The sequence below is a fragment of the Anabas testudineus genome, chromosome 18, assembly GCF_900324465.2.
Source record: "Anabas testudineus chromosome 18, fAnaTes1.2, whole genome shotgun sequence".
Taxonomy (NCBI): Eukaryota; Metazoa; Chordata; class Actinopteri; order Anabantiformes; family Anabantidae; genus Anabas; species Anabas testudineus.
Genome location: NC_046627.1, coordinates 12920781 through 12946138, shown reverse-complemented (window position 1 = coordinate 12946138; position 25358 = coordinate 12920781). Strand labels below are relative to the sequence as shown.

The 25358-nt window shown below is 36.8% G+C and overlaps 2 protein-coding genes across 2 annotated transcripts; both read left to right on the top strand.

Annotated features, from left to right (window-relative positions):
• Positions 1-8094: 8094 nt before the first annotated feature.
• Positions 8095-10041, top strand: LOC113168646. Its single transcript, XM_026369689.1, has 3 exons — positions 8095-8155; positions 8308-8659; positions 8998-10041. The coding sequence occupies exons 2-3, from the start codon at positions 8324-8326 to the stop codon at positions 9703-9705; spliced, it is 1044 nt and encodes a 347-aa protein (XP_026225474.1). The 5' UTR covers positions 8095-8155; positions 8308-8323; the 3' UTR covers positions 9706-10041.
• Positions 10042-17766: 7725 nt separating this feature from the next.
• LOC113168647 (endonuclease domain-containing 1 protein-like) lies at positions 17767-19760 on the top strand. Its single transcript, XM_026369690.1, has 3 exons — positions 17767-17974; positions 18151-18495; positions 18740-19760. The coding sequence occupies exons 2-3, from the start codon at positions 18157-18159 to the stop codon at positions 19427-19429; spliced, it is 1029 nt and encodes a 342-aa protein (XP_026225475.1). The 5' UTR covers positions 17767-17974; positions 18151-18156; the 3' UTR covers positions 19430-19760.
• The last annotated feature ends 5598 nt before the right edge of the window (positions 19761-25358 follow it).

The window sequence follows — 25358 nt, the reverse complement described above, 5'->3', positions numbered from 1 at the left end:
TAACAGCTTGTTTCTGTCTTTACAAAAACTGTAACCAAACTGTCAATTTTAACTACATTAAAGCACTGTTGATTTTACATTAAAATAATGGCAACTGCGCTGCCAGTTCTTTGCTGTTTTTTAAGAGTGTATTATACTTCTACTCGAGTAAGATACAGTGGCACTTACACTACTTTGTTCTTCATTTGTACTTTTGGTCACTTGTTTAAATTTCTCCACCTATTTTTTCTCCACTAGCCAATAAGTTGGACTGGTCACACAACACAGATCTGTATAAACAGATGCACAGTATGACCAAAGGTGGAGACACCTTTCTTCTAAGGTAGCGTCGGTCATAAGACATCTGCAGAAAGATGCTACAAATGTTTTATCAAACTACAGCAAATGTGCTGTTTTATCCTGCAGTCTTCCTGGGAGGCAGCATAAAGCAGAAGTAAGCAAGGTGGTCAGACAAACGTTTGCCAAAAGCCTGCACAGTAACTGGAGTGAGGTTAGACTCATTAAAGAATGTGGTGGAGAATTGCATATAAAAAAACGATAAAGGCCATTCTGTAATAACCTGACCATCCCATACACAACATCCTGATGGACTAGAGAAGGAATTGCAGGGTTTTTTTTTTACTTTGTTTTTCTTTAACTTTCTGGAAAAATGATTCTTCACTGTGACATTGAAGATTACGCAATAGAGATGTGACAAGAATTTGATGCAACAGTGCCTTAAACTACTCTTTTGAGATGACTTGCTGCATGTTGTGTATGACAATGAAGATTTTAAGTCATTGAAGGTCACCATGTACATAATCTCTTAGTATGTATCTAACAAAACTGCATCATGTTACAGTTCTTACTTTAATATAAATTTAATATGGACACTGAGCTCTTTAACAACAGTGTAAAAATGTCTAGTTAGCTGACATCATGACATCAGTGTAATTTATTTAATCGATAAATGTGAATATGCTCAAATTTTTAAAACACAAATGACATCCATCAGAAGGATACACTTCATTATTTTAATATTGTACATTAATACTGAGGACATTCAAGCAAAGAATAACATGTGGACTTATCTAGTAAACAGAAACATGCTGAATAACACAGAATATGTTATTATTTTTGATTCTTCTCACATTTAGATCTTCAATTCAATTCCATTTTATGTGTATAGTGGTAAATCCCAGACAAAAAATGACCACAATACAAGCAGTCATGTTATTTATGATCATTTTGTTTCTTTCTGACAGCGTTTTACATCACATCAAGGACATTTTGTGTCTTCATGTGCTGTTCTGTTCTGTCAGAGTCGTGACACACAAAAGTTAGGACAGGTCGTCAACAGTGATTTAGCTTTGTGGGGACATTTGACAGTGACACCAAGCTTTATGCAGCAGAGATAATAAGATAACTCCAATGCAATAGTGCTTTAAACTTCCCTTTGTGAAAAAGACTTGTTGCTTGGAGGATGTGGCAGGACAACGAAATGTCAGAGTTATTGGTCAAATTAGTTTGTTGGCAGGTTGTAGAAGAGCAAACATTACAATCATGACATACAAGAAAACTGTCATCTCTAAGATTTAATACATATTAAACAAATAGTATAAATTGTGAACCACTGAGCTTTTTCCTGTTCAATCTTTATGCTAAGATGATCCCACCAGCTGTTTGATAGCTTGATTTTCGGAAAGCAAGTACAATGTCTTGTAGGCAAGAGACAGGGCTTTATACTTGCATGTAATGTTTTTAAACTTGTTTTCCAAACGCACGATCGTGGTGTCACTAGTCTCAACAGAACAACTAACCACTGCTACAGAAAAGACCAGTTTCTATTTAGTTTCACAGTAAAACCTTTTTTTGCTTCTCTGATATTAAACTGTTTAAAACCACAGACATTAAGATGTTTGTGTGAATCCAATTAACTGCAGAGTAAGACAGCGGTCATACCAACCTATTCTCCTACAAATAATCATTATATCAAATAAAATAAGTCAAGTCAAGTCAAGTCAAGTAAATCATTCCAACCACATATAGCTTAAGCACTACATGAAATGAGACAATGTTTCTGCAGAACCAAGGTGCTACATGAGACAGTAACAAGAATGAACATGGAGCTGAGAACTAAGTTGTCCTAGCCACATAAAGTGCATCCTGTGCAACCTAGTGCAAACAGTGCAAGAACACAAGGAGAAAGTGAAGACAGACGTCTGAAGACAAAACACAAAAACAGCAGCGACCAGTAACTGAAATGTACAAAGCACATCTGATCTACTGTAAAAAGATGGTGTAAATATGTGCAAGAACAGCAAGTTGAAATAGGAAAATAGAATTGTTTCTAAAAGAATTGAGTGTGACTACGATACCTCAGAGTTTATCTAATGATTAAAAGTAATCAGTGGTCAAATCAGAGATGACAACCTGACAACAAATCATGTGTTGAGCTCCATCAGGTGGAGGTCAACTCTGTCTCCTACAAGTTTGGCTTCAACACGACCAAAACAAGTGGAAAATGTTCCCCTGATATTCGACGATGTTAGATATATTTAGCTATCCACAAGGATTGACATGTGATGCATATCTAGATTTAGAGAGGTTGTGTACAGAAACATGACATCTGCAATAATCTGCAAAAAGGATTTCAACTGATGCACAGACTTTAATACAAGAACCGTCTTCAGAAAGAGCTGTAATTCACACCACATCACTGAAGTGTACTGCATTGTTACAGAAAGGAGTTTCTGTTATTGTGTCATAGCTGGAAAACCAAACATTTGGAGCTGCTGCTCAAATACATTATGAAACCTGACAGTTTGTTAAAAGAGATTTTAATGTACAGCACTTGGAGTATGTGTGTGTTTCATCACGCTGATTGGTCAGAGGTTGCTTAAATTTCCAAATACACACTTATCTCCCCGATAATCAGACAGTGGTGAGAATATATTTAAACCAACTGAACCGTGTGGGAGAGACAGACGGAGAGGGACGATCAGAGACTAATCAAGTGAGGTGCTACAGAATAATAATAAGAAGAAGACAGGAAAGAGGTGGATGATCATTTATTTCCACTGATTATAGAACGACACCTGATGTCTGATAACATTTTAATATGTAGTAGGTTTTACAGCTTAGTATCGCTCCTCACACAGCTCATGTGATGTATCTCTGTGACAATGGTGTGAATTTGTTTTGTCTTCCTGGTTCAAGACATTGACATTTTACAATGCAAGAAAATTCATGTTCCTTTGTTGGTTAAACAAAACAAAACCAACTGTATGTGAAGTTTGATGTTTGATGAATTTTGACTCATCAGACTAATGATTTTTTCTTTTCTCCTCTGACAGTGTGTGATGATGACTCCACTGAAGATGTGGTGTCTCCTGCCCCTCACCATCCTCCTCCTCCTGTCCATCAATCCCACAGAGAATAAACTGGTGCAGGCCGTGTCACAGTGTAAAGGGTTTCTTCTTAATGAAACTCCACCCCAAGTTTTCTGCTTACAAATACAGAGGAGGAGGGGAGAGAGAAGTGGAACGTGATTGGAAAATAGAGCCACAGGTATGTCTTTATCTAAAAATCTTGCATCACATAAAGTCATTTGTTTGTGTTATATTGATGCAACAATCTGCACCACTGAGTGAACTTTCCAACATTTACAGCTGAAGAAAGACCCTCAGTGTCCAATAGGGAGAACAATCATAATGTTGAATATAACAAGAACATAAAATATAATAAGTGCCACTTATTTGCATCATGCATTTAATAAATCGATGTATATATTTAATCAAACATTTTAACAGTTTTGTTAAGATCATTTCTGTTTTGCTTTAGCCATGTTTCGTCTTCCACAAAGGTTTTTTGAAAAAAATTAATATGATGATTGATAATCCAGTGTTTTAAGTAATAAGAACAAGAAGAAAGAAAAATATTAATAACAATAAACCACTGTAATGTAAGTAACACTGTAATAATTAAAACCTATAAATGTTTTAATCATATTTATTCAATATCAGTTCCACTGACTGAGTGTTTTAACTTTTACAGCTTGAAAACAAGAAAAATGATGCAAATATGGAGGATTGTGATATCAAGGCTGAGTACCAGGCCGGTGACAACGATTATAAAACAGGCACAAGATATGACAAGGGACATTTATTTCCACTTTCTTATGCATTTAGTGAAGACGATAAAATTTCAACATGCACTCTTACAAATGCTGTTCCACAAGTTGCCACTTTCAATAAGGGCAGTTCGGCAAGAATGGAAAGTTGTGTTAAATGTGTCTTAGATGATTACTGCAATGGTGAAGGCTACCTAGTGACTGGAGCAGAGCCCAACACAAACACAACAATGAGCAAGGATGTTAATGTACCTTCTATGCTCTGGTCAACTTTCTGCTGTCACAGTGAAAACCTAAACAAGTGGATAGCGAGTGCGTACTGGGGGGAAAATGTCCCAGAAATACAAAAAAATGATAAAAAAAATGTACACCAGGACACTGGAAGAAGAAAGAAGGAGAGGGAGGAGCTAGAGGAGTAGGAAGAAGACTGGAAGCAGATATAGCTAGAGGAGTGAAAGGAGCTAGAGGAGTAAGAACAGGATGGGGAGGAGGAGGAGCCAGAGGAGTAGGAAGAGCCAGAGGAGTAGGAAGAGGACGGGGAGCAGGAGGAGCCAGAGGAGTAGGAAGAGCCAGAGGAGTAGGAAGAGGACGGGGAGCAGGAGGAGCCAGAGGAGCAGGAGGAGCCAGAGGAGTAGGAAGAGCCAGAGGAGTAGGAAGAGGACGGGGAGCAGGAGGAGCCAGAGGAGTAGGAAGAGCCAGAGGAGTAGGAAGAGGACGGGGAGAAAGAGGAGCTAGAGGAGCAGGAGGAGCCAGAGGAGTAGGAAGAGCCAGAGGAGTAGGAAGAGGACGGGGGGAAAGAGGAGCTAGAGGAGGAGGAAGAGGACGGGGAGAAGGAAGAGCTAGAGGAGGAGGAAGAGGACGGGGAGAAGGAAGAGCCAGAGGACTGGGAGGAGCTAGAATAGGAGGAAGAGGACGGGGAGCAGGAGGAGCCAGAGGAGGAGGAGGAGGAAGAGCTCGAGGAATAGGAGGAACAGGAGGAGCTCAAGGAGTGTGAGGAATAAGAAGTGTAGGTGGAGCTCATGGAGTGGAGTTGAAAAGAGGGTTGATCATCGACTTATTTCTTTCAGTAGCAGCTTGACTGTCAAAATATTTTGATTATTTTCTAGTTATGATCTGAGTGTTTCTTTTTTTTTCTTTTATTGATTGATTAATTGGTGATTTTGAATTTCACCAGCACAAACTAAAACATCACTGTGTTTATAGCCTCTACATGTATTGATTTTAACCATTAAAAGCATTGCAGTGACTAATAAAACAGTCTGTGTCACTTCAGCAGATGAATGATATTTGCACACAGCAATAATATGTGGTGGTTAAGAATATAACAACATACTGTTGGTTATACACACATAAATGTTATGCAAGTTAGCACATAAGCAGAGATTAAACCTCATTCACATGTTAACTCTTTTTAAGATAAATACTAAGTAAAATGTGCATAAATAAAATGGGAGTTTGGTACAATTACAAAATTTTCAGTTTAACTTTTAACGTAACGTCGGCATCTGCAGGTTAAAGTCAGAACTACCACTACATCTGATTCAGAGGTACTTGTACCTTGTGATATCACCCTGTCAGAACAATGCTGGACAGACAGCTGAGGCAGTTTCCTCCTTTACAGAAATGTAGAAGCTGTGAGGAAATACAGCTACATAAATACTAAAGATGGAAATATTTCCTTGTAAAGTGTCAGGATGATGAGCAGATTATTACATTTGTAAAACACTGTGAAGGAAACCTAGCCACAGGGGTTGCAAACCAGTTACTTCTGTGCCTGCTCCAAACCCGGATAAATAGAGAGGGTTGCTTCAGGAAGGGCATCCTCCGTAAAAATTGCCAAAAACAATCATGCGAATCATCCATAAGAATTTCATACCGGTTGGGTCAAAGAACAACGACAGCCACCGATGCTGTTAACCTACAGGGTGCCAGTGGAAATTCACTGTGGCGACCCCTGATGGGAAAAGCCGAAAGAGGAGAAGAAGACTCACCTTTGGCAGGCAGGGCTGGCAGATACTGATATTTTTACTGTGAATAAAGAGGATAGACAAGATTGACTGAGTTTATTAGTGTGACAGTGAAATGAGGACGGTTTGGAGATAAAGTTCGAGAGGAGAGATGGTTTGTACAAAGAGGAGGTTCATGGACGTGGTGAAGTATGAGGACACATGTTAGAGGTAGGATACTTGTTTTTACATATAATTTGTGTCCTACCTTAATGACCAGAAAGGTCAAGGAAGTTCAAGTTGTACAACATTGTTCTGTTAAATCATCACGGACTAACTTCCTGCTTTCTGCTGTACTTAGTCGAAGCTGTGGTCCTGACCTGTCACCCTGCTGCTCTGCTCCTCCTCATTGTCACACTGAACCTCAGAGGGACCACAAAGCTGCTCTCGACTCAGCTGAACACCACAAACACTCACATCTGTATGTTTCACATGTCTCATTTTTTTCCACACAGGCCCCATGTGTGCTAAACCTAGTGAAATACATATAGGTAAGTACAGTTGAATGTAATGTATGTTATATATATATATATATACACATTATTACATTAATCAAGTAGTTTGTTTCCTGAACAGTATAATTTTGGTTTTGTAATATGTTGAAATTAGCATTAAACTTAACATTTGAGTAAAGACCTATATCTAATATCTAAACCTTTAACAAGTTGTAATTAACTGTAATCTGGGTCATCTTGCTCGATAATGGTAAATAAACATAAATTAATCTGATATACATGTTACTCAGCATGTAGGTGTTTGTTAGCTGAAGCTGTTCAACTGAGCAGCTGGTTTGCATTTTACTCCTTTAATGCTGCATCGTGACATGTGGTGAGCTGAACTGTTGGTGAGCTTGTCTCAACCTGTGGTCACTGCATCTTTGTGCAATTTGCACCTCAAAGGAAATGTGCTTTCATTAAGCTTGCTGTGTTAACACACCTTGGTAACTTTACTGGTAATTTAATGTGTTGTTTAAAAGTGTAGATGTGGATGTTACACTGCGAGAATAATACAGTTATTTGTTTATAACGTTGTTAAACACCACCAAGCAGCAACAATATTTTTTTTTTCTTTACTCTGCATTTTACTGTAGCTGTCCACATACCTTTGTCAACAATGAAATATTAAATTGCATCATCCGCATACAAAAACTTTGTTATAAGAGGACTTTGTCAACTGGTAACAAAAAGACAAGCACAAATGCATAACTTTTGTAAGTGGTTACTTCACTTTAAGAGAAACAACAGGAAATAACTAATAGCAGCTTTAATAGAATATTGAGCATATATAAAAATGAATGTAACATACTTTATGTGTTTATTATATAAAGATTAAATATACTCATTGGTACTTAACACCACAGAGTAACACAAAGGTGAAATTCAGTTTGGTTTTAATGAAATCTGTTTAGTGATCAGTAGAGGGGGTGCTTGGTCTTTTCCTCACTCTACAGTAAAATAAACAGTTTTTTGAAACTGGAGTCTAACTGATCATCTTTTTAGCTAAGATTCAAACTTCTACTCAGTCTTTTTACCCTTTTCTGTCTTTATGCCTGTACTGACATCATCCTCTATTCTTATTCTCTCTGCTGTTTCATCCCAACAGTATTTCTCCTCTCAACATCTCCACCAAAACATTCAGAAAGCAGTGAACAGTGTATTTGTTGGAGACTATTTCCAGCTGTGGACAGTGTTTATGGTGATGAAATTTTTAAGGGTTTGATTTATCGAACCAACACAATTATTATGCAAACCAGTAATGTTCGGCTTATCAGTCTCTTCATTGTTGAACTTTTAATGCTGACCACAGTGAGGTGGTGTCAGACCACAAACTGCGTCACTGCTTGTTGGTTTGTGTAGCTGCAGACTAGAAGTGTGCATTAGAACACCTTGATGGAGGTGGGAGTAGCTAATATCACAGCTCTAGTGGATATAAACGCCAGACTTCCTTCACAGTTTCACTGAATATCTGAGGGTCAGTTACACAGTTTGTTTGAAGTGACTGATCTTCTTCTTGTTCATCTTCTTGAAGTTTTCCCAATGTAAGTTTTTCTTGTTTTATTCTTTAAATTATTTGGATTCAGTGTCTGTTCAAACTATACTAAGATACAATGCAACAAAATCCATGTTCTTCTACTCGGTTCTTCTACAAGTTGCTAAATTAAACTTTAATGATTTATTGTTTTCCTTTCAGAGTGTGTACTAGAGTGATGTCTCCTCTAAAGATGTGGTGTCTCCTGCCCCTCGCCGTCCTCCTCCTGTCCATCAGTCCCACAGAGACTGAAGTGGTGAAAGAGATGTCACAGTGTGAAGGGTTTCTTCTTAATAAACCTCCACAGGTTCCAGGCATCTTGGAAAAAGGTCAAATTGTGAACCAGAACAGATACAGAGTCATCTGCCAGACTTATGAGAACAAAAGAAGGTTTGTGACACTCTACGACACCAACAACAAGATCCCAGTGCTTTCTGCTTACAAGTACAGAGGACAAGAAAACTCAGAGGAGAAAGAGGAAAGACCCAAAACCCGCTGGAAGATAGAGCCACAGGTATGTATGGATTTATAACTATACTATTATAAATTTTAACGTCTTTACATTTGACTAATGCAGCACCTTGACCTGAAATTTACTACATTTATTCATTTGGCATTTGGACACTTTTCTTCCCATATATTCAGGGGATTGTAAAACCCTAAAAAAGCTATTTACATCAATATTCTCTTGGCTTTGGTAAAATTATATTGTAAAATAGAAATAAAAATAATTAGTATCAACAAGATGATCTATGGTCTAGCAATTCAAATCTGGTTTACTTTGAAAAAATCAGCAAACATTCAACTTTTTACATTATTTATCACAGTGATTTATTGTTTCAACTTTTGCAGCTTGAAGACAGGAGCACTGACAAAAACATGAAGAACTGTAATCATGCTGAGTACAAGAACCAGGCCAGTGACAACGACTATAAGCATAACAAAGACTATAACAGGGGTCATTTATTTCCATCTTCTTATGGTTTTGATGAAAGTGATAAAATCTCAACGTTCACTCTGACAAACATTGTTCCACAAGCAATCTCGTTCAACAGTGGCAGCTGGAATAAAATGGAAAAATACATGAGATGTGTCTTGGAAAACTACTGCAAAAACAATATAAATAACCCTGAGGGCTACATAGTGACTGGAGCAAAGGCAAGTCCAGACAAAAAACTCAACAGCAGAGTTAATATACCTTCAATGCTCTGGTCAGCTTTCTGCTGTTACAGTCACCAAAACAGAAAGTGGATAGCAGGAGCATTCTGGGGGGATAATGTTCCAGATGAATCAAAAAATAAACATCTGACGATGAGAACTTTGGCAGATCTCTATAATGAACTGAGCACTGGTAGAACAAGATTTGAGGCATTTCCAGGACCAAGAGAAAACACCTCAAAGTGCCCGCTCAAAGAAACTGCTGAAGAGTCTCTAAGAGCATTAAATATTAAAACAACCTGCAAATACCCACAAAATAATTTCACAGAGATTTTCCACAAAGCCAAAGCCAATGGCTTCAAGAAGAACGGTAACATATTGAGGATCATAGTTGAAGACTAAAACTAGGTCAAAACTTAGAAACCAGTGTTTGAATCTAATGAGGCCTCTGATAAAATCCAAAGACACTGATTTTACCCTCAGGATAGTTTTGGAAGTCAAACTTATCACAGAGCTTTAGGAAATTCAGTAGTAGAAATAAATAATGATTCTCTTTGATAAACTTTAACGTGCTGATGAATGTTTAACCATAATAATATGAATACAATTCTTTATTTCTCTTTTTTTTTTTTCTTCAGTCATTATTTTGCCTTTTGACTTTTCTTGTAGTGGATTTTAACTTCAGATACATTTAGACTGCTACTGGTTGTATTTTTGATTCCTTACAGGTTTATCTGTATTTTATTCCTATTTGATTTATTCATTTGTTGATGATAACAATTTGAAATTTGTGATATTTTGGGATATTGTGGTATTGATTTACTGGTCAATAAACGCAATTAATTATTGGGTGAATTTTTGAACTAAAATTATTTTAACATCTGTTTAAATGTGCAAGGTTGAATTTTTTTAAGCATGTTTGCCTTGGCCTACCTACAGTAGGCCTCCACCAAAACTGAAATTTTAAATGTGAACATCTTTGTAAGGATTAAACAAAAGTGCATTATGTTACAATTCTTTTTACAATGCTAAATATCACAAAATACGTTTTTATTTTCTATTCTTCTCATACAGTATATGGACCTTCTATTAAATTCAATTCATTTCAATTTTATTTGTAGAGCACTAAATCACAACAGAAGTCATCTTAAGGTACTTTATAGTTTTTAAGGTTTAAAACTTTACAAAATTCATTCATAGACCTTAATTTCCTAAAGTAATGAAGTTTTCTCTTACTATATCTTTCAGTAACTGCATGGAGTAATTATGACACAGTGGGCTCAGACATGTAAAAGGTCACCTGCTCTGAAAGAGACACAAAATGACTACAACCCATGCAGCCATCTTGTTTCTGATCGTTTTACATGTTTGTGCTGTTTGTGTTTCAAACTTTTATGTGTTTTTTTTGTCACCTTGTATTTTTCCTTTCTCTTTATGGTTATTTTGCAATATTTTGTGTCTCTGAGAGGGTATTTTTCACTTTGAGGACATTTTGTGTCTCATTGTGATGTGCTGTTCTGTCACTGTCATGGTGATACACAGAAGTTAGGACAGGTTGTCAACAGTGATTTAGCTTTGTGGTTTAGCCAAGTTCCCCTTGTGAGTAGAACAATGAAATGTCAGAGTTATTGGTCTAATGAAGTTTGTCTGCAGATTGTAGAAGACAAACATTGCAATCATGACATACTAGGAACTATTAAACAAACACAATATAAATTGTGGGCCACTGATTTTTCCTGTTCAAAAGATGATCCCACCAGCTGTTTGTGTTTCTACTTTATGTAATAATGCACAGTACAGTGTCTTGTTGACTAAAAACAGGGCTTTAAATATGAGTAGATTTTATTTTTCAAATGCACGCTCTGTTGTTGCACTAGTCTGAACACATTAGATGTGACTTTATTTTGTTTTCGTGGTTCAAGATATTCAAATTTTACAATGTAACAAAGGTGGTCCTCTATTCTTTAAACAAAACAAAACCAATTTTATGTAAAGTTTTGCTAAATTACAGTTTTTCTCGATTGCTAAGACACATTTCTTGAAAGCTGCTCTCCTTTTCTCTAAACCGTGAACACAAAACCAAGTTTCAAGCTACATTCACAAAAACTCAGACTCTTCTTGCAAAACCAAACTTTCACCTCAAAACAGTTCAATCTGTACTCAAAACTGAACTATGTTGTCAAATCGTGCCCCGAGTCAATCAAAATTAAAAACACTACTAAACAGTCACTAAACACTATGTAGAAAAATATAAAACACAATGCTCAGGACATGAAGCTGGAGAAATACAAGTTTATTGTTCACTGTAGGCTAAATGCATGTTGCAAAACAAAATAAATCTTGTGCATTTACACATAGAACTTGTAAAAACAAACAGAAATCTTATGCATTTGCCACTTGTGTACAGTAAGCCTATGTAAAAATAAAATGCAAAAATATACAAATAAGTGCATTACTCAGCCACAGCATCATGTCTCCATACTGGGTCAGGCCACAGGACTTCATCCACAGGCCACATTTTGTCTGGCCAGGCAACGGGGGAAGAAACCCCTGGCATGCCGTATCCAGGCTTGGCATGCCTCCACACCTATGTCACCACAGGCAAGTTTCATGGCTTGCAGGAGATTTACCCTGGTTTACCCCTTGGCGTTCATATACCTTCCACTGCCATGAGGAGAAGAATTCCTCAATGGGGATTAGGAAAGGGGAATACGGTGGAAGGCAAAGATTGATAAAACCTTGGTTCATATTGAACCACTCTCAAACCCGGAGGGCTAATGATGGTGGACAACCCCATGATTGCTGATGGCAGCACATTATGTGACATTGCCACCACGCTTCCCAGGAACACCAACAATGGCCCGATGTTTTTTTTGATGGTTTTTCAATCTAGAGGTCCAGTGGGGTTTCACGGATGGGCGGGACTTACCAGCTCTATAGTATGTCATACAGTAATTGCAGTCAACATTTACATACTGTACTATAATGTCAAATAAAGGCATTTGCCTGTGCTCTTCTCTAAATCTTCTGATTATGGTGGACACAGTGAATCTACTGATGTTTGGTTGTACCCTTTGTCCAGTCTCCCTCATGCTCATACCATGGACAATACAGTTTTTCTCGATTGCTAAGACACATTTCTTGAAAGCTGCTCTCCTTTTCTCTAAACTGTGAACACAAACCAAAGTTTCAAGCTACAGTCACAAAACCTCAGACTCCTCTTGCAAAACCAAACTTTTACCTCAAAACAGTTGAATCTGTACTCAAAACTGAACTATGTTGTCAAATCGTGCCCCGAGTCAATCAAAATTAAAAACACTACTGAACAGTCACTAAACACTATGTAGAAAAATATAAAACACAATGCTCAGGACATGAAGCTGGAAAAATACAAGTTTATTGTTCACTGTAGGCTAAATGCATGTTGCAAAACTAAAGAAATCTTGTGCATTTACACATAGAACTTGTAAAAACAAGTGGACATGGACAAGAACATGGTCAATCACAGTAGCTCTGATTCATCAGATATTACTGTTCTTTGTCTTTGCTGACCACCTTGACCACCTCGACCTCCTCTCACACAAACTCTTCCTCTCAGATTTCTATCCATTGTAAGGTCTGACAAACCAGTGCTCTCTGAACTGGCTTACTGTATATGTTCCCTCATATACAGTTGTTGTGTTTTGAGTTGTTGTGTTCAAGTCGTGACACCTGTGCTTTAATTGTGTTTGACTTTTGTCACCTGTGCTCACCATTATGCAGCACAGGTGCATCACAATGAAAATGTGTTGGCAAGTTGTGTCTAAACAGGTGAAGAGTGCTTATGATTTTGCCAAAAGAGTGATTGATTCAATCAGTGGGTTCAGGCAACTGAGCATTTGGTTCAGACAATAGGGTGTAGTGTTTTAGCTCTTGAGAAAAACTGTAAAATTTGATGAATCATTGATTTCTCTCCTGACAGTGTGTGATGATGAAGATCCTATGAAGATGTAGTGTTTCCTGCCCCTATGTCCTACTTTAATGAACAGGCTTTCAGGTGGAAGTTCAAGTTGTACAACATCGTTCTGTTAAATCATCACGGACTAACTTCCTGTTTTCTGCTGTACTTAGTTTAAGCTGTGGTCCTGACCTGTCACCCTGCTGCTCTGCTCTGCTCCTCGTCATTGTCACACTGAACCAAAGAGGGACCACAAAGCTGCTCTCGACTCAGCTGAACACCACAAACACCCACATCTATGTGTTTCTCTCACGCTCGGTCTGTTTCACATGTGTCATTTTTTCCACACTGAGCCACCATATGTGCTCGTTCATAAATGTTTTAATAAACTGAAATACATATAGGTAAGTACAGTTGTATGTAATGTATGTTATACATATACATATTGTAATATGTGTTACATGCCAAATTTATGATGTAGTAGAAGATGCACCAGTGGCATTAATAAAGAACATATTTGACTTGTTTTCAGTGAAACTAATAATAATTATTACATTAATCAAGCAGTTTGTTTCCTGAACAGTATAATTTTGGTTTTGTAATATGTTGAAATTAGCATTAAACTTAACATTTGAGTAAACAAAGACCTATGTCTAATATCTTAACCTCTAACAAGTTGTAATTAAATGCAATCTGGGTCATCTTGCTCGATAATGGTAAATAAACGTTAATTAATTTGATATTGACATTACTCAGCAAGTAGGTGTTTGTTAACTGAAGCTGTTCAACTGAGCAGCTGGTTTGCATTTTACTCCTTTAATGCTGCATCGTGACATGTTGTGAGCGGAACTGTTGGTGAGCTTGTCTCAACCTGTGGTCACTGCATCTTTGTGCAATTTGCACCTCAAAGGAAATTTGCTTTCATCAAGCTTGCTGTGTTAACACACATTTGTAACTTTACTGGTAATTTAATATGTTGTCTACAAGTGTAGATGTGTATGTTAAACCACAGAAATAATAAAATAATGTTTTTATAACTTTAAACTGTTAAACACCACCAAGCAGCAACTTTAATTTTGGATTTTACTGCAGCTGCCCACATACCTTTGTCAACAATGAAATATTAAATTACATCATCCACATACAAAAACTTTGATATAAGAGGACAAACAGACAAGCACAAATGCACAGTTAGACTGTCGCCACCTGCAGGTTAAAATCAGAAGGATCATGCACTCTATGTATTTAACGTTAGTAAAGTGATGTACTTATACTTTAATGTTCCCAGTTTGTATCCAACCAACGCAGTTATTTGATAACTTCTGTTAGTGATTACTTCACATTAAGACAAACAACAGGAAATAACTAATGCCTGGTTAAATTACGGTACATTCATCATATTAAAAATACATTTTCACTTTACAACATCAAAATTATCAATACACTAGTAAGACTAATGCAACAATAGGATATACAGTATATATTAAAAAATAAATGTAACGTACTTTATGTTTTGATTATATAAAGATTAAATATACTCCTTGGTACTTAACATCACAGAGAAACCAAAGGTGAAATTCAGTTTGGTTGTAAGGAAATCTGTTTAGTGATCAGTAGAGGGGGTGCTTGGTCTTTTCCTCACTCTACAGTAGACTGAACAGTTTGTTTGACATTGGTGTGTAACTGATCATCTTTTTAGCTAAGATGCAAACTTCTACTCAGTTTAATGAAGAGTCTGAAACACTGTATTATAACAAATACAATGCAATACACTGTAAATAAATACATTTACTATTAAGGGAAGAAATTGTCCTATTATGTTTATTAATACATTCAGTTCTTGCCTGATGGAACAAATAGAAAACAATGGATATTTCGTCAAATATGCATTCATTTTTTTATTGTAATACCTTAGTCTGTTCATAACTATTTTAGTTTTGCTGATATTAGAATAACTCATAAGCAAATATAATTGTTCAATCGTGGTAATTTGAACTGCTCAGCAATCTGTATGCTGTTGACGTGAAAAGCGCAACAACCAACTGCCAAACGGAGCTGATGGAACAGTGTAGTTACACCATCAAGTCAAAGTGTGACTCTATGTGTGCTGCAGTTTCCTTGTTTCCTTGTTTTGGTTAGACTTTGAAAAACGATTTTCATTAAAAAGGAATCGATAGACTACAGATAGAGAGAGACAATAGGAAACAAATACCACTGATGTAATAATAATAATAATAATAATAATAATAATAATAATAATAATAATAATAATAATAATAATAATAATAATAATAATAATGTGTTTTAGTTCAATTTTTATTTCTTTATAATTTTAACCTTTGCTTGCTGCAGATTCAATGTTTATGCAAAACTACATTTTGTTTCCATATGAAAAGGTTCAACACTACATATCTGGAGGGATGGGAAAACATGCAAAATTGCAGTGAAGTTTTCAATAAAGATTGAGTTTATCAAGCGACTTTGTGCCAGTTTTTAATTTTGCCCTCTCCGAATTTGATTTTGACTCCCCTGTGTTAAAGTAATAAAAAGTCACAGGTCACTGAAATAACACCAATAATAATAAAAAGAATCGGGATAAGAGTACTGAGGATGGAAGAGGGAAAGGTCAAAGAGCAACAAAGGAAGACGCAGACAACAGAGTGAAATGGAGACAATTCGCTGTGGAGAAACTTAAAGAAGAAGATATGTACTGGTGCCAGTGTCTAGTAACCGTAAAAGAAGAGTTTATTGTCCTAGTAATGTAAAATGTAATTTGATGAAAATGCTTCACCTCAATAGTTAGTAAGTTTTAACCATATTAACTTTATTCCTAAGATAATATCTCAGTCTAAAAACTGTTTTGGCTTAACAAAGATAATAAGTGCAACATCAACATTTTTAAATCATGACAAGATCTTGTAAAATTAAGTTGAACCAACATACTACACTGTGTCAGGGGAAATTGTTTTTCTGCTACATTTGTATTTACTACATAATTAATTATTGGCAAAATGAACAAGTAATTTAAGGTTGGCTGCTCCGAAATATTAAGTTGTTACAATCAGTTTATTGCATTTTAGGGTTCAATATGTTGTCTAGTGACACTTTGACAGGTCGGCAGGAATTGGGTGAACCTGAAGTTGAACCATGAACCCTGGAGCTTATAGACGACATAGACAACTGCATCAGAGTTGCCCCTTAAATGAACGTTATCCAACACATTGTTGAAATCTTTAGTTTTTCACAGCAGTTGTTTATTTGAATGTTTCAAAAATACAAATGAAAATTACGTGGTAAACATGAATAATAATGTTATATCAAAGTACAGGCTTCATATTTTTAAAACCACAGTATTGCATTAGCAGAATTTATTTGTAAAATGAATTATTCATACCTTGATAAATGCATCTGTGCCACTTTCAGGATCCAGGTCCTCTAATGCGGTCTCAAATATCTGAAATTGTTTTATGTTAAGAAATGTTAAGGAACATGTTTAATCTGTTGTTGCATTTATTAGGTTACCACTACTTTGTATTAACGTGTTTGTAATCAATTAAAGGACTACATTTCAATAACATAATTTTGAGTCAATGTTTATTATTGCAGCATTTTTACGTCATCAAAGGCAGAGTAAGCACAAAGAGCAACAAAAAGATTAAAATAAGAATGCACAGTTAGACTGTCGCCACCTGCAGGTTAACATCAGAACGATCATATACTCATGTATTTTACTTTAGTGCAATGTTCTAGTACTTGCACTTTAATGTTCCCAGTTTGCATCCAACCACTGCAGTTATTTGATAACTTTTATTAGTGGTTACTTATTAAAATTCTGATTAAGACAAACAACAAGAAATAACTAATGGCAGGTTAAATTACATTTAATGTTATTAAAAATACATTTTTACTTTACAACATCAAAATTATCAAGACACTAGTAAGACTAGTGCAACAATAGGATATACAGTATATATATAAAAATAAATGTAACGTACTTTATGTTTTGATTATATAAAGATTAAACATACTCCTTGGTACTTAACACCACAGAGTAACACAAAGGAGAAATTCAGTTTGGTTTTAATGAAATCTGTTTAGTGATCAGTAGAGGGGGTGCTTGGTCTTTTCCTCACTCTACAGTAGAATAAGCAGTTTGTTTGATATTGGTGTGTAACTGATCATTTTTTAGCTAAGATACAAACTTCTACTCAGTCTTTTTACCCTTTTCTGTCTTTATGCCTGTACTGACATCATCCTCTATTCTTATTCTCACTGCTGTTTCATCCCAACATTATTTCTCCTCTGAACATCTCCACCAAAACAATCAGACAGCAGTGTCCAGTGTATTTGTCGGAGACTATTTCCAGCTATGGACAGTGTTTATGGTGATCAAGTGTTTGATTTATCGAACCAACACAATAATTATACAAACCAGTGGTTTTAATGTTTTGGCTGATCAGTCTCTTCATTGTGGAACTTTTAATGCTGACCACAGTGAAGAAGTGTCAGACCACAAACTGCGTCACTGCTTGTTGCATGTTGGTTTGTGTAGCTGCAGACTAGAAGGGTGCATTAGAACACCTTGATGGAGGTGGGAGTAGCTACTATCACAGCTCTGGTGGATATAAACACCAGACTTCCTTCACAGTTTGACTGAATATCTGAGGGTCAGTTACACAGTTTGTTTGAAGTGATTGCTCTTCTTCTTGTTCATCTTCTTGAAGTTTTCACAATGTAAGTTTTTCTTGTTATTTTCTTTAAATTATTTGAGTTCAGTGTCTGTTCAAACTATACTAAGATTATAATGCAACAAAATCCATGTTCTTCTACTTGTTAAACCAAACTAAACCAATATATGTTAAGTTTTGCTAAATTAAACTTTAATGATTTATTGTTTTCTCCTTTCACAGTGTGTGATGATGACTCCTCTAAAGATGTGCTGTCTCCAGCCCCTCGCCGTCCTCCTCCTGTCCATCAGTCGCACAGAGACTGAAGTGGTAAAAGAGATGTCACAGTGTGAAGGGTTTATTCTTAATAAACCTCCACAGGTTCCAGGCATCTTGGAGAAAGGTCAAATCAAGGAAGATATCACATACAAAGTGATCTGCCAGACTTATGGCAACAAGACAAGGTTTGTGACGCTCTACGACACCAACAACAAGATCCCTGTGTTTTCTGCTTACAAGTACAGAGGACAAGAAAACTCAGAGGAGAAAGAGGAAAGACCCAAAACCCACTGGAAGATAGAGCCACAGGTATGTATGGATTTATGATCATACTATAATACATTGTAATATCTTTACAATTTTCCCATATCGGGATCGTAGAGCCCTATGTGTGATATTAAAATGATATTTAAAAAATAGAATTAAAATAAAAGTGTATTAACAGTATGGTCTATGGTCTAGCCACTGTAATCTGGTTTGCCTTGGAAAAATGTGCATACAATCAACTTTTTATATTATTTATCACAGTGATTTATTGTTTTAACTTTTGCAGCTTGAAGACAGGAGCACTGACAAAAACATGAAAAATTGTGATCAAGCTGAGTACAAGAACCAGGCCAGTGACAACGACTATAAGAATAACAAAGACTATAACAGGGGCCATTTATTTCCATCTTCTTATGGTTTTGATGGAAGTGATAAAATTTCAACGTGCACACTGACAAACATTGTTCCACAAGCAATCTCGTTCAACAGTGGCAGCTGGAATAAAATGGAAAAATACATCAAATGTATCCTGGACAACTACTGCGAAAACAAAGAAGGCTACGTAGTGACTGGCGCAAAGGCAAGTCCAGACAAACAACTCAGCAGCAGAGTTAATATACCTTCAATGCTCTGGTCAGCTTTCTGCTGTTACAGTCACCAAAACAGAAAGTGGATAGCAGGAGCATTCTGGGGGGATAATGTTCAAGATGAATCAAAAACTAAACATCTGACGATGAGAACTTTGACAGATCTCTATGATGAACTGAGCACTGGTAGAACAAGATTTGAGGCATTTCCAGGACCAAGAGAAAACACCTCAAAGTGCCCGCTCAAAGAAACTGCTGAAGAGTCTCTAAGAGCATTAAATATTAAAACAACCTGCAAATACCCACCAGAAAATTTAAAAGGAATTTTCCACAAAGACAATGGCTTTATGAAGAACGGTAAAACATTGAGGATCATAGTTAAAGACTAAACCTAAGTCAACACTTAGAAACCAGCGTTTGAATCTAATGAGGCCTCTGATAAAATCCAAACACACTGATTTTACCATCAGGATAGTTTTGGAAGTCAATAATATCACAGAGCTTTCAGAAATGCAGCAGTATGAGTAAATTATGATTCTCTTTGCTAAACTTTAACGTGCTGATGAATGTTTAACCATAATAATATGAAGATTATTCTGTATTTCTCTTTATTATATTTAGATTATAATACTTTAGTCGTTATTTTGCATTTTGACTTTTCTTGTATTTAGACCATTTAGACTGCTACTGATTGTGCTTCTGATTCCTGACAGGATTATGTATATTTTATTCACATTTGATTTATTCATTTGTTGATGATTACATTTTGAAATTTGTGATATTGTTGGATAATTTTGGGTGAATTTGTGAATTAAAATAATTCAACATCTGTTTAAATGTGCAAGGTCAAATTTCTATAGCATGTGTGAGAGAAATTGAAACTTCTTAAATTAAACTTATTCATTTTTAACAATAGAAAATGTACTCTTTTAAAAGAGTCTGGAACTGACTTCAATCACAAATGTGATTTTGAACCTAGATTCTCCTACTAAATGTACAAATATAATAGATGTACTGTTTAGTGAATTTTGTGTCATGTTGTCTATTAATATATTCAGTTCTGATCTGATAGCACAAATAGAAAACAAATGATAATTCAAATATTTATTCATTTATTATTTCACAACCACAAAAAGCAGCTCAACATCACAGTCTGTTCATAACTAAGATAAGATAAGATAAGATAAGATAAGATAAGATAAGATAAGATAAGATATTCTTTATTGATCCCACATTGGGGAAATTCAATTGCTACAGCAGGTCAGTGCAAAAAGAATGAAAGGGTGTGCAAAAATACAAAAGTAATAAACATTTAACGAGATTATTCTCTGATATCAAAATAACACATAGTCAATATAATTACATGTTCTATGAATACATATAATATAGCCATAGGGGTTGCAAACCAGTGACTTCTGTGCCGGTCCCAAGCCCGGATAAATAGAGAGGGTTGCGTCAGGAAGGGCATCCGGTGTAAAAATTGTCAAAATAACCATGTGAATCATCCACAACACTTTCATACCGGATCGGTCGAAATTTGACTACTGTTGGTCGAAGAAAGAGGGGAGGCAGAAGGGTTCGTGGTCAGAGAGAGAAGGGAAAAGGCAGGAGCATAGGTTTGAGAACAGGGACTCTTAACATTGGCACAATGACAGGTAAAGGCAGAGAGCTGGCAGACATGATGGAGAGAAGGAAGGTAGATGTACTGTGTGTGCAGGAGACAAGGTGGAAGGGCAGCAAGGCACGTAGTATCGGAGGAGGATACAAACTGTTCTACCATGGTGTGGATAGGAAGAGAAACAGGGTAGGAGTGATCCTGAAGGGGGAGTTTGTGAACAATGTTCTAGAGGTGAAAAGAGTCTCAGACAGAGTGATGAGCCTAAAGTTAGAAATTGAAGGGGTGATGGTGAATGTAGTCAGTGGGTATGCGCCACAGGTTGGCTATGAGTTAGAAGAGAAGGAGAGATTCTGGAGTGAGTTTGATGAGGTCGTAGAGAGTATCCCCAGAGGAGAGAGAGTTGTTGTTGGAGCAGACTTTAATGGGCATGTTGGTGAGGGGAACAGAGGTGATGAGGAGGTGATGGGCAGGTTTGGTGAAGGAAAGGAATCTGGAAGGACAGATGGTGGTGGACTTTGCTAAGAGGATGGAAATGGCTGTAGTCAACACCTACTTCCAGAAGCGAGAAGAACATAGAGTGACATACAGAAGTGGAGGTAGGAGTACACAGGTGGACTACATCCTATGTAGACGAGGGCATTTGAGAGAGTTTAGTGACTGCAAAGTGGTGGTAGGAGAGAGTGTAGCCAGACAGCACCGCATGGTGGTGTGCAAGATGACTCTGTAGGTCAGGAAGAAGAAGAGAGGGAAGACAGAAAAGAAGACCAAGTGGTGGATGTTAAAGAATGAAGAAACTTGCTCTGAAATGGATGAAGAGTGGAAAGGCTGTTGGTCCGGATGACGTACCTGTGGAGGTGTGAAAGTGCTTAGGAGAGACAGCAGTGGAGTTTCTTACCAGTTTGTTCAATAGGGTTCTAGAGAGTGAGAAGATGCCTGAGGAATGGAGGAGAAGTGTTCTGGCTTCAATCTTTAAAAACAAGGGTGACACACAGAACTGCAGCAACTATAGAGGAATAAAGTTGAAGAGCCACACAATGAAGCTGTGGGAAAGAGTAGTGGAAGCCAGGCTTAGGAAGAAGGTGGAGATTTGTGAGCAGCAGTATGGTTTCATGCCTCGTAAGAGCACCACTGATGGAAAAGTACAGAGATGGTCAGAAGGAGCTGCATTGTGTCTTTGTGGATTTAGAGAAGGCGTATGACAGGGTGCCGAGGGAGGAGCTGTGGTACTGTATGAGGTCGTCGGGAGTGGCAGAGAAGTAAGTCAGAGTAGTTCAGGACATGTATGAGAGAAGTATGACGGTGGTGAGATGTGCTGTAGGTCAGACAGAGGAGTTCAAGGTGGAGGTGGGACTACACCAAGGATCAGCTTTGAGTCCCTTCTTGTTTGCTATGTTGATGGACAGGCTGACAGATGAGGTCAGACAGGAATCTCCCTGGACAATGATGTTTGCGGATGACATTGTGATTTGCAGTGAGAGTAGAGAGCAGGTAGAGGAACAGCTGGAGAGGTGGAGGTTTGCTCTGGAAAGAAGAGGCGTGAAGGTCAGTCGTAGTAAGACAGACTACATGTGTCTAAACGAGAGGGATCAAGGTAGAAATGTTAGGTTACAGGGGGCTGAGGTGAAGAAGGTGCAGGAGTTTAAGTACTTGGGTTCAACAGTTCAGTGTGATGGGGAGTGTGGAAAAGAGGTGAAGAGGCGAGTGCAGGCAGATTGGAGCGGGTGGAGGAAAGTGTCAGGAGTGTTGTGTGACAGAAGAGTGTCAGCAAGACTCAAAGGAAAGGTGTACAAGACAGTGGTGAGACCAGCTCTGCTCTATGGGTTAGAGACGGTAGCAGTGAGAAAGAGACAAGAGGCTGAGATGGAGGTAGCAGAGATGAAGATGTTGAGGTTCTCCTTAGGAGTGACCAGGTTAGACAGAATAAGGAACGAGTACATCAGAGGGACGGCTCACGTTGTCTGTGTTAGCAACAAAGTCAGAGAGGCCAGACTGAGGTGGTTTGGACATGTTCAGAGGAGGGATAGTGAGTATATTGGTAGAAGGATGTTGGAGATGGAGCTGCCAGGCAGGAGGACAAGAGGACGGCCAAAGAGGAGATATATGGATGTTATAACAGAGGACATGAGGTTGGCTAGTGTTAGGGTAGAAGATGTTCATGATAGAGTGAGGTGGAAAAAGACGATTCGCTGTGGCAACCCCTGATGGGAAAAGCCAAAAGAGAAGAAGAAGTTCTATAAATACATAAATAATAAAATACAACTAAAAACAAAGGAAAGATTGACGTAAGATAAGATGCTGTAGTTTGGTTCACAATAACATTTTTTTTGTCTCAGCTCAGACATTTACTCTGTCTGAGCTAAGGGTGTGAGGACATTTCTGATGCTTAACTTTACCTGTTGAGACATAAGTTAACTGACCTTTAATTTTTTTTTTAATTTTTATAAAAAAAGATTTATTAAGCTCTGAGAATAGTAATGATATGAGGTATTTAACTTCCCTAAAAATTGAAAATGTCAGCCTTTCAAAAAAATGAACTGGAACTACACCAATGCTTTTTGTATCTTAACCAACCAGTGAAGTTGTATTTTACATTCACATCTGTCCAGACTGTAGGACGTCATGTTTAAATCTAAAAGGAAGTTTGTGCCTGAATTAATGAAATCGAACTGCAGGCATTGACTCTTCTACTAATTTATTTTTTTATACAGTATCAAAATCTAATCATTCTTTAAGTACCACACAAAAAAAATATGCAGCTGTCATTTCATAACACATGTTCAGATTTTTTTTTAAATGCCCTAAAAGATAAATTAGTTCAATGTTCTCAGATATTTGATGATGGCCTGATTAATAAATTATTAATTAAAGAAACATCATCACACCATCACACACACACACACACACACACACACACACACACACACACATATATATAAAGCCTTTTAATTTGTGTAACAGGAAGTGAATAATTTCTAAACAGACACCTGGTTAAAAACAGGAAGGCTTCAAGAACTGATGTGTTGTGTTTGCTTCCCATGAACTAAGCCACAACTGACACATCATACGTGTTAATACGTAAGTCAGAGTATCGATTTCCTCATGTTTTGCTTTAACACATTCAGTGAGGGTGTTGAAGAAACAACATCCTAACCCCCTTTTTTTCTTGTTTTAAAACATTTTTTTATATTGTTTTAATAATATCTGTGTAACATGAGCAAGTATGATTGAAGAACAATGTAAAGTACATATATTAATTTTATTGGATTAAACAGCAAAACTGGATTAAAAACATATTTTAATTTGTTATATTCACTAACACTGTAATTAAATCTACCTTAATATACCCTAATATACTTCTTCGAAACTTCTATGTTGAAATTACATGATCCAGTTCACAGTTTGTCTGCTGCTTATTATAAAAAGTAAAATAAAGTCCTGGTTCAGAGTTGCAGATACAAACTCCTCATCGACTATATGAGGAGTGTCGGTTGATTTTTGCAGTACATTACCTCCACCTGCAGGTTAATGCCAGAACTACACTCTTAGACTTTGCTGTTGATTTACTTAAAATCTTCAACAGTATATTTCTGTAAACCTCAAATGCAGTACATTGCTGTTATTTTGGCAGTGGACCTCTGACCTCTGACATCCCGCAAATTACAGGGTGAGCTTATATTTACTTAGTCTTAGATCAGGGGTCTCAAACTCAATGTACCTGGGGGCCGCGGGAAGCAGAGTCTGCGTGAGGCTGGGCCGCATCAGGTTTTCCACAAAAAAAAGCTTTGTTAAAAAATTCCAATCTTCTCAAATCTCTTTATTTTTATTTTTTTACTCAAAATAAGATGAAAAAATAAATGAACAAATTAAGAATTAATAAGAAAATAAATAAATAAAATAATAACAATGAAAATAATAGTAATAATAAAATGTCTGTATTAGCAGTTCTTTAACCTTTAACCTTCTTCTGAACATGAATTGAACATTGAAGAACATGAACTGTTCTTCTGAACATGACTTTTCTTCCCTACTTTTTGCTTGTCAAAAGCTTTGTTACATTCTGCACCTCTGCAATCAGAAGTTAAACTGCATCAACAAAAAGACACAGAGTGGTGTATTAATGAAGATTTGAGACATTTTTGAGACAAAAACTAAACAGACAAATGTCTGCTCTTTCTTTAACACATTCTGTGAGTACATTAAGCTGCAGAGTTATGAAGATAATATTATGCACTTCTCCTTGAGATGACTTGTTGCATCTTGTAGAAGATGTGGTGAGAGAACAACGTCAAAGTCATGAAAAACTAAACGGTCAAATGATGCACATTAATTTGTCTGAAAGTCATGAAGAGCCAGTGTTAAATTTTTTGCCATGTACGCTACATAACACCAACCGTCACTTTTTAAACTGAACGTGTCTGTGATAAACTAACACAGTATAAAGTGTTGGCTAGTGAGACAGTGGGGCTCGAGGAGTAAAGTTGAAAAGAGGGTTATTTCTTGACTTACATATTTCTTTTGGCAACAGCTTGACTGACGAAATATTTAGTCTGGTAATGATCTGAGATTTTTTTTGTTGTTGTTATTGACTCTCATGTCTGATTGCTTATATTTGATGTATTATATTGGTTCTGATATTACAGATACAACAGCTTAACCTGCAGGTTAATGTCAGAACTAATGTAGAGGCACTTAACTTTTAC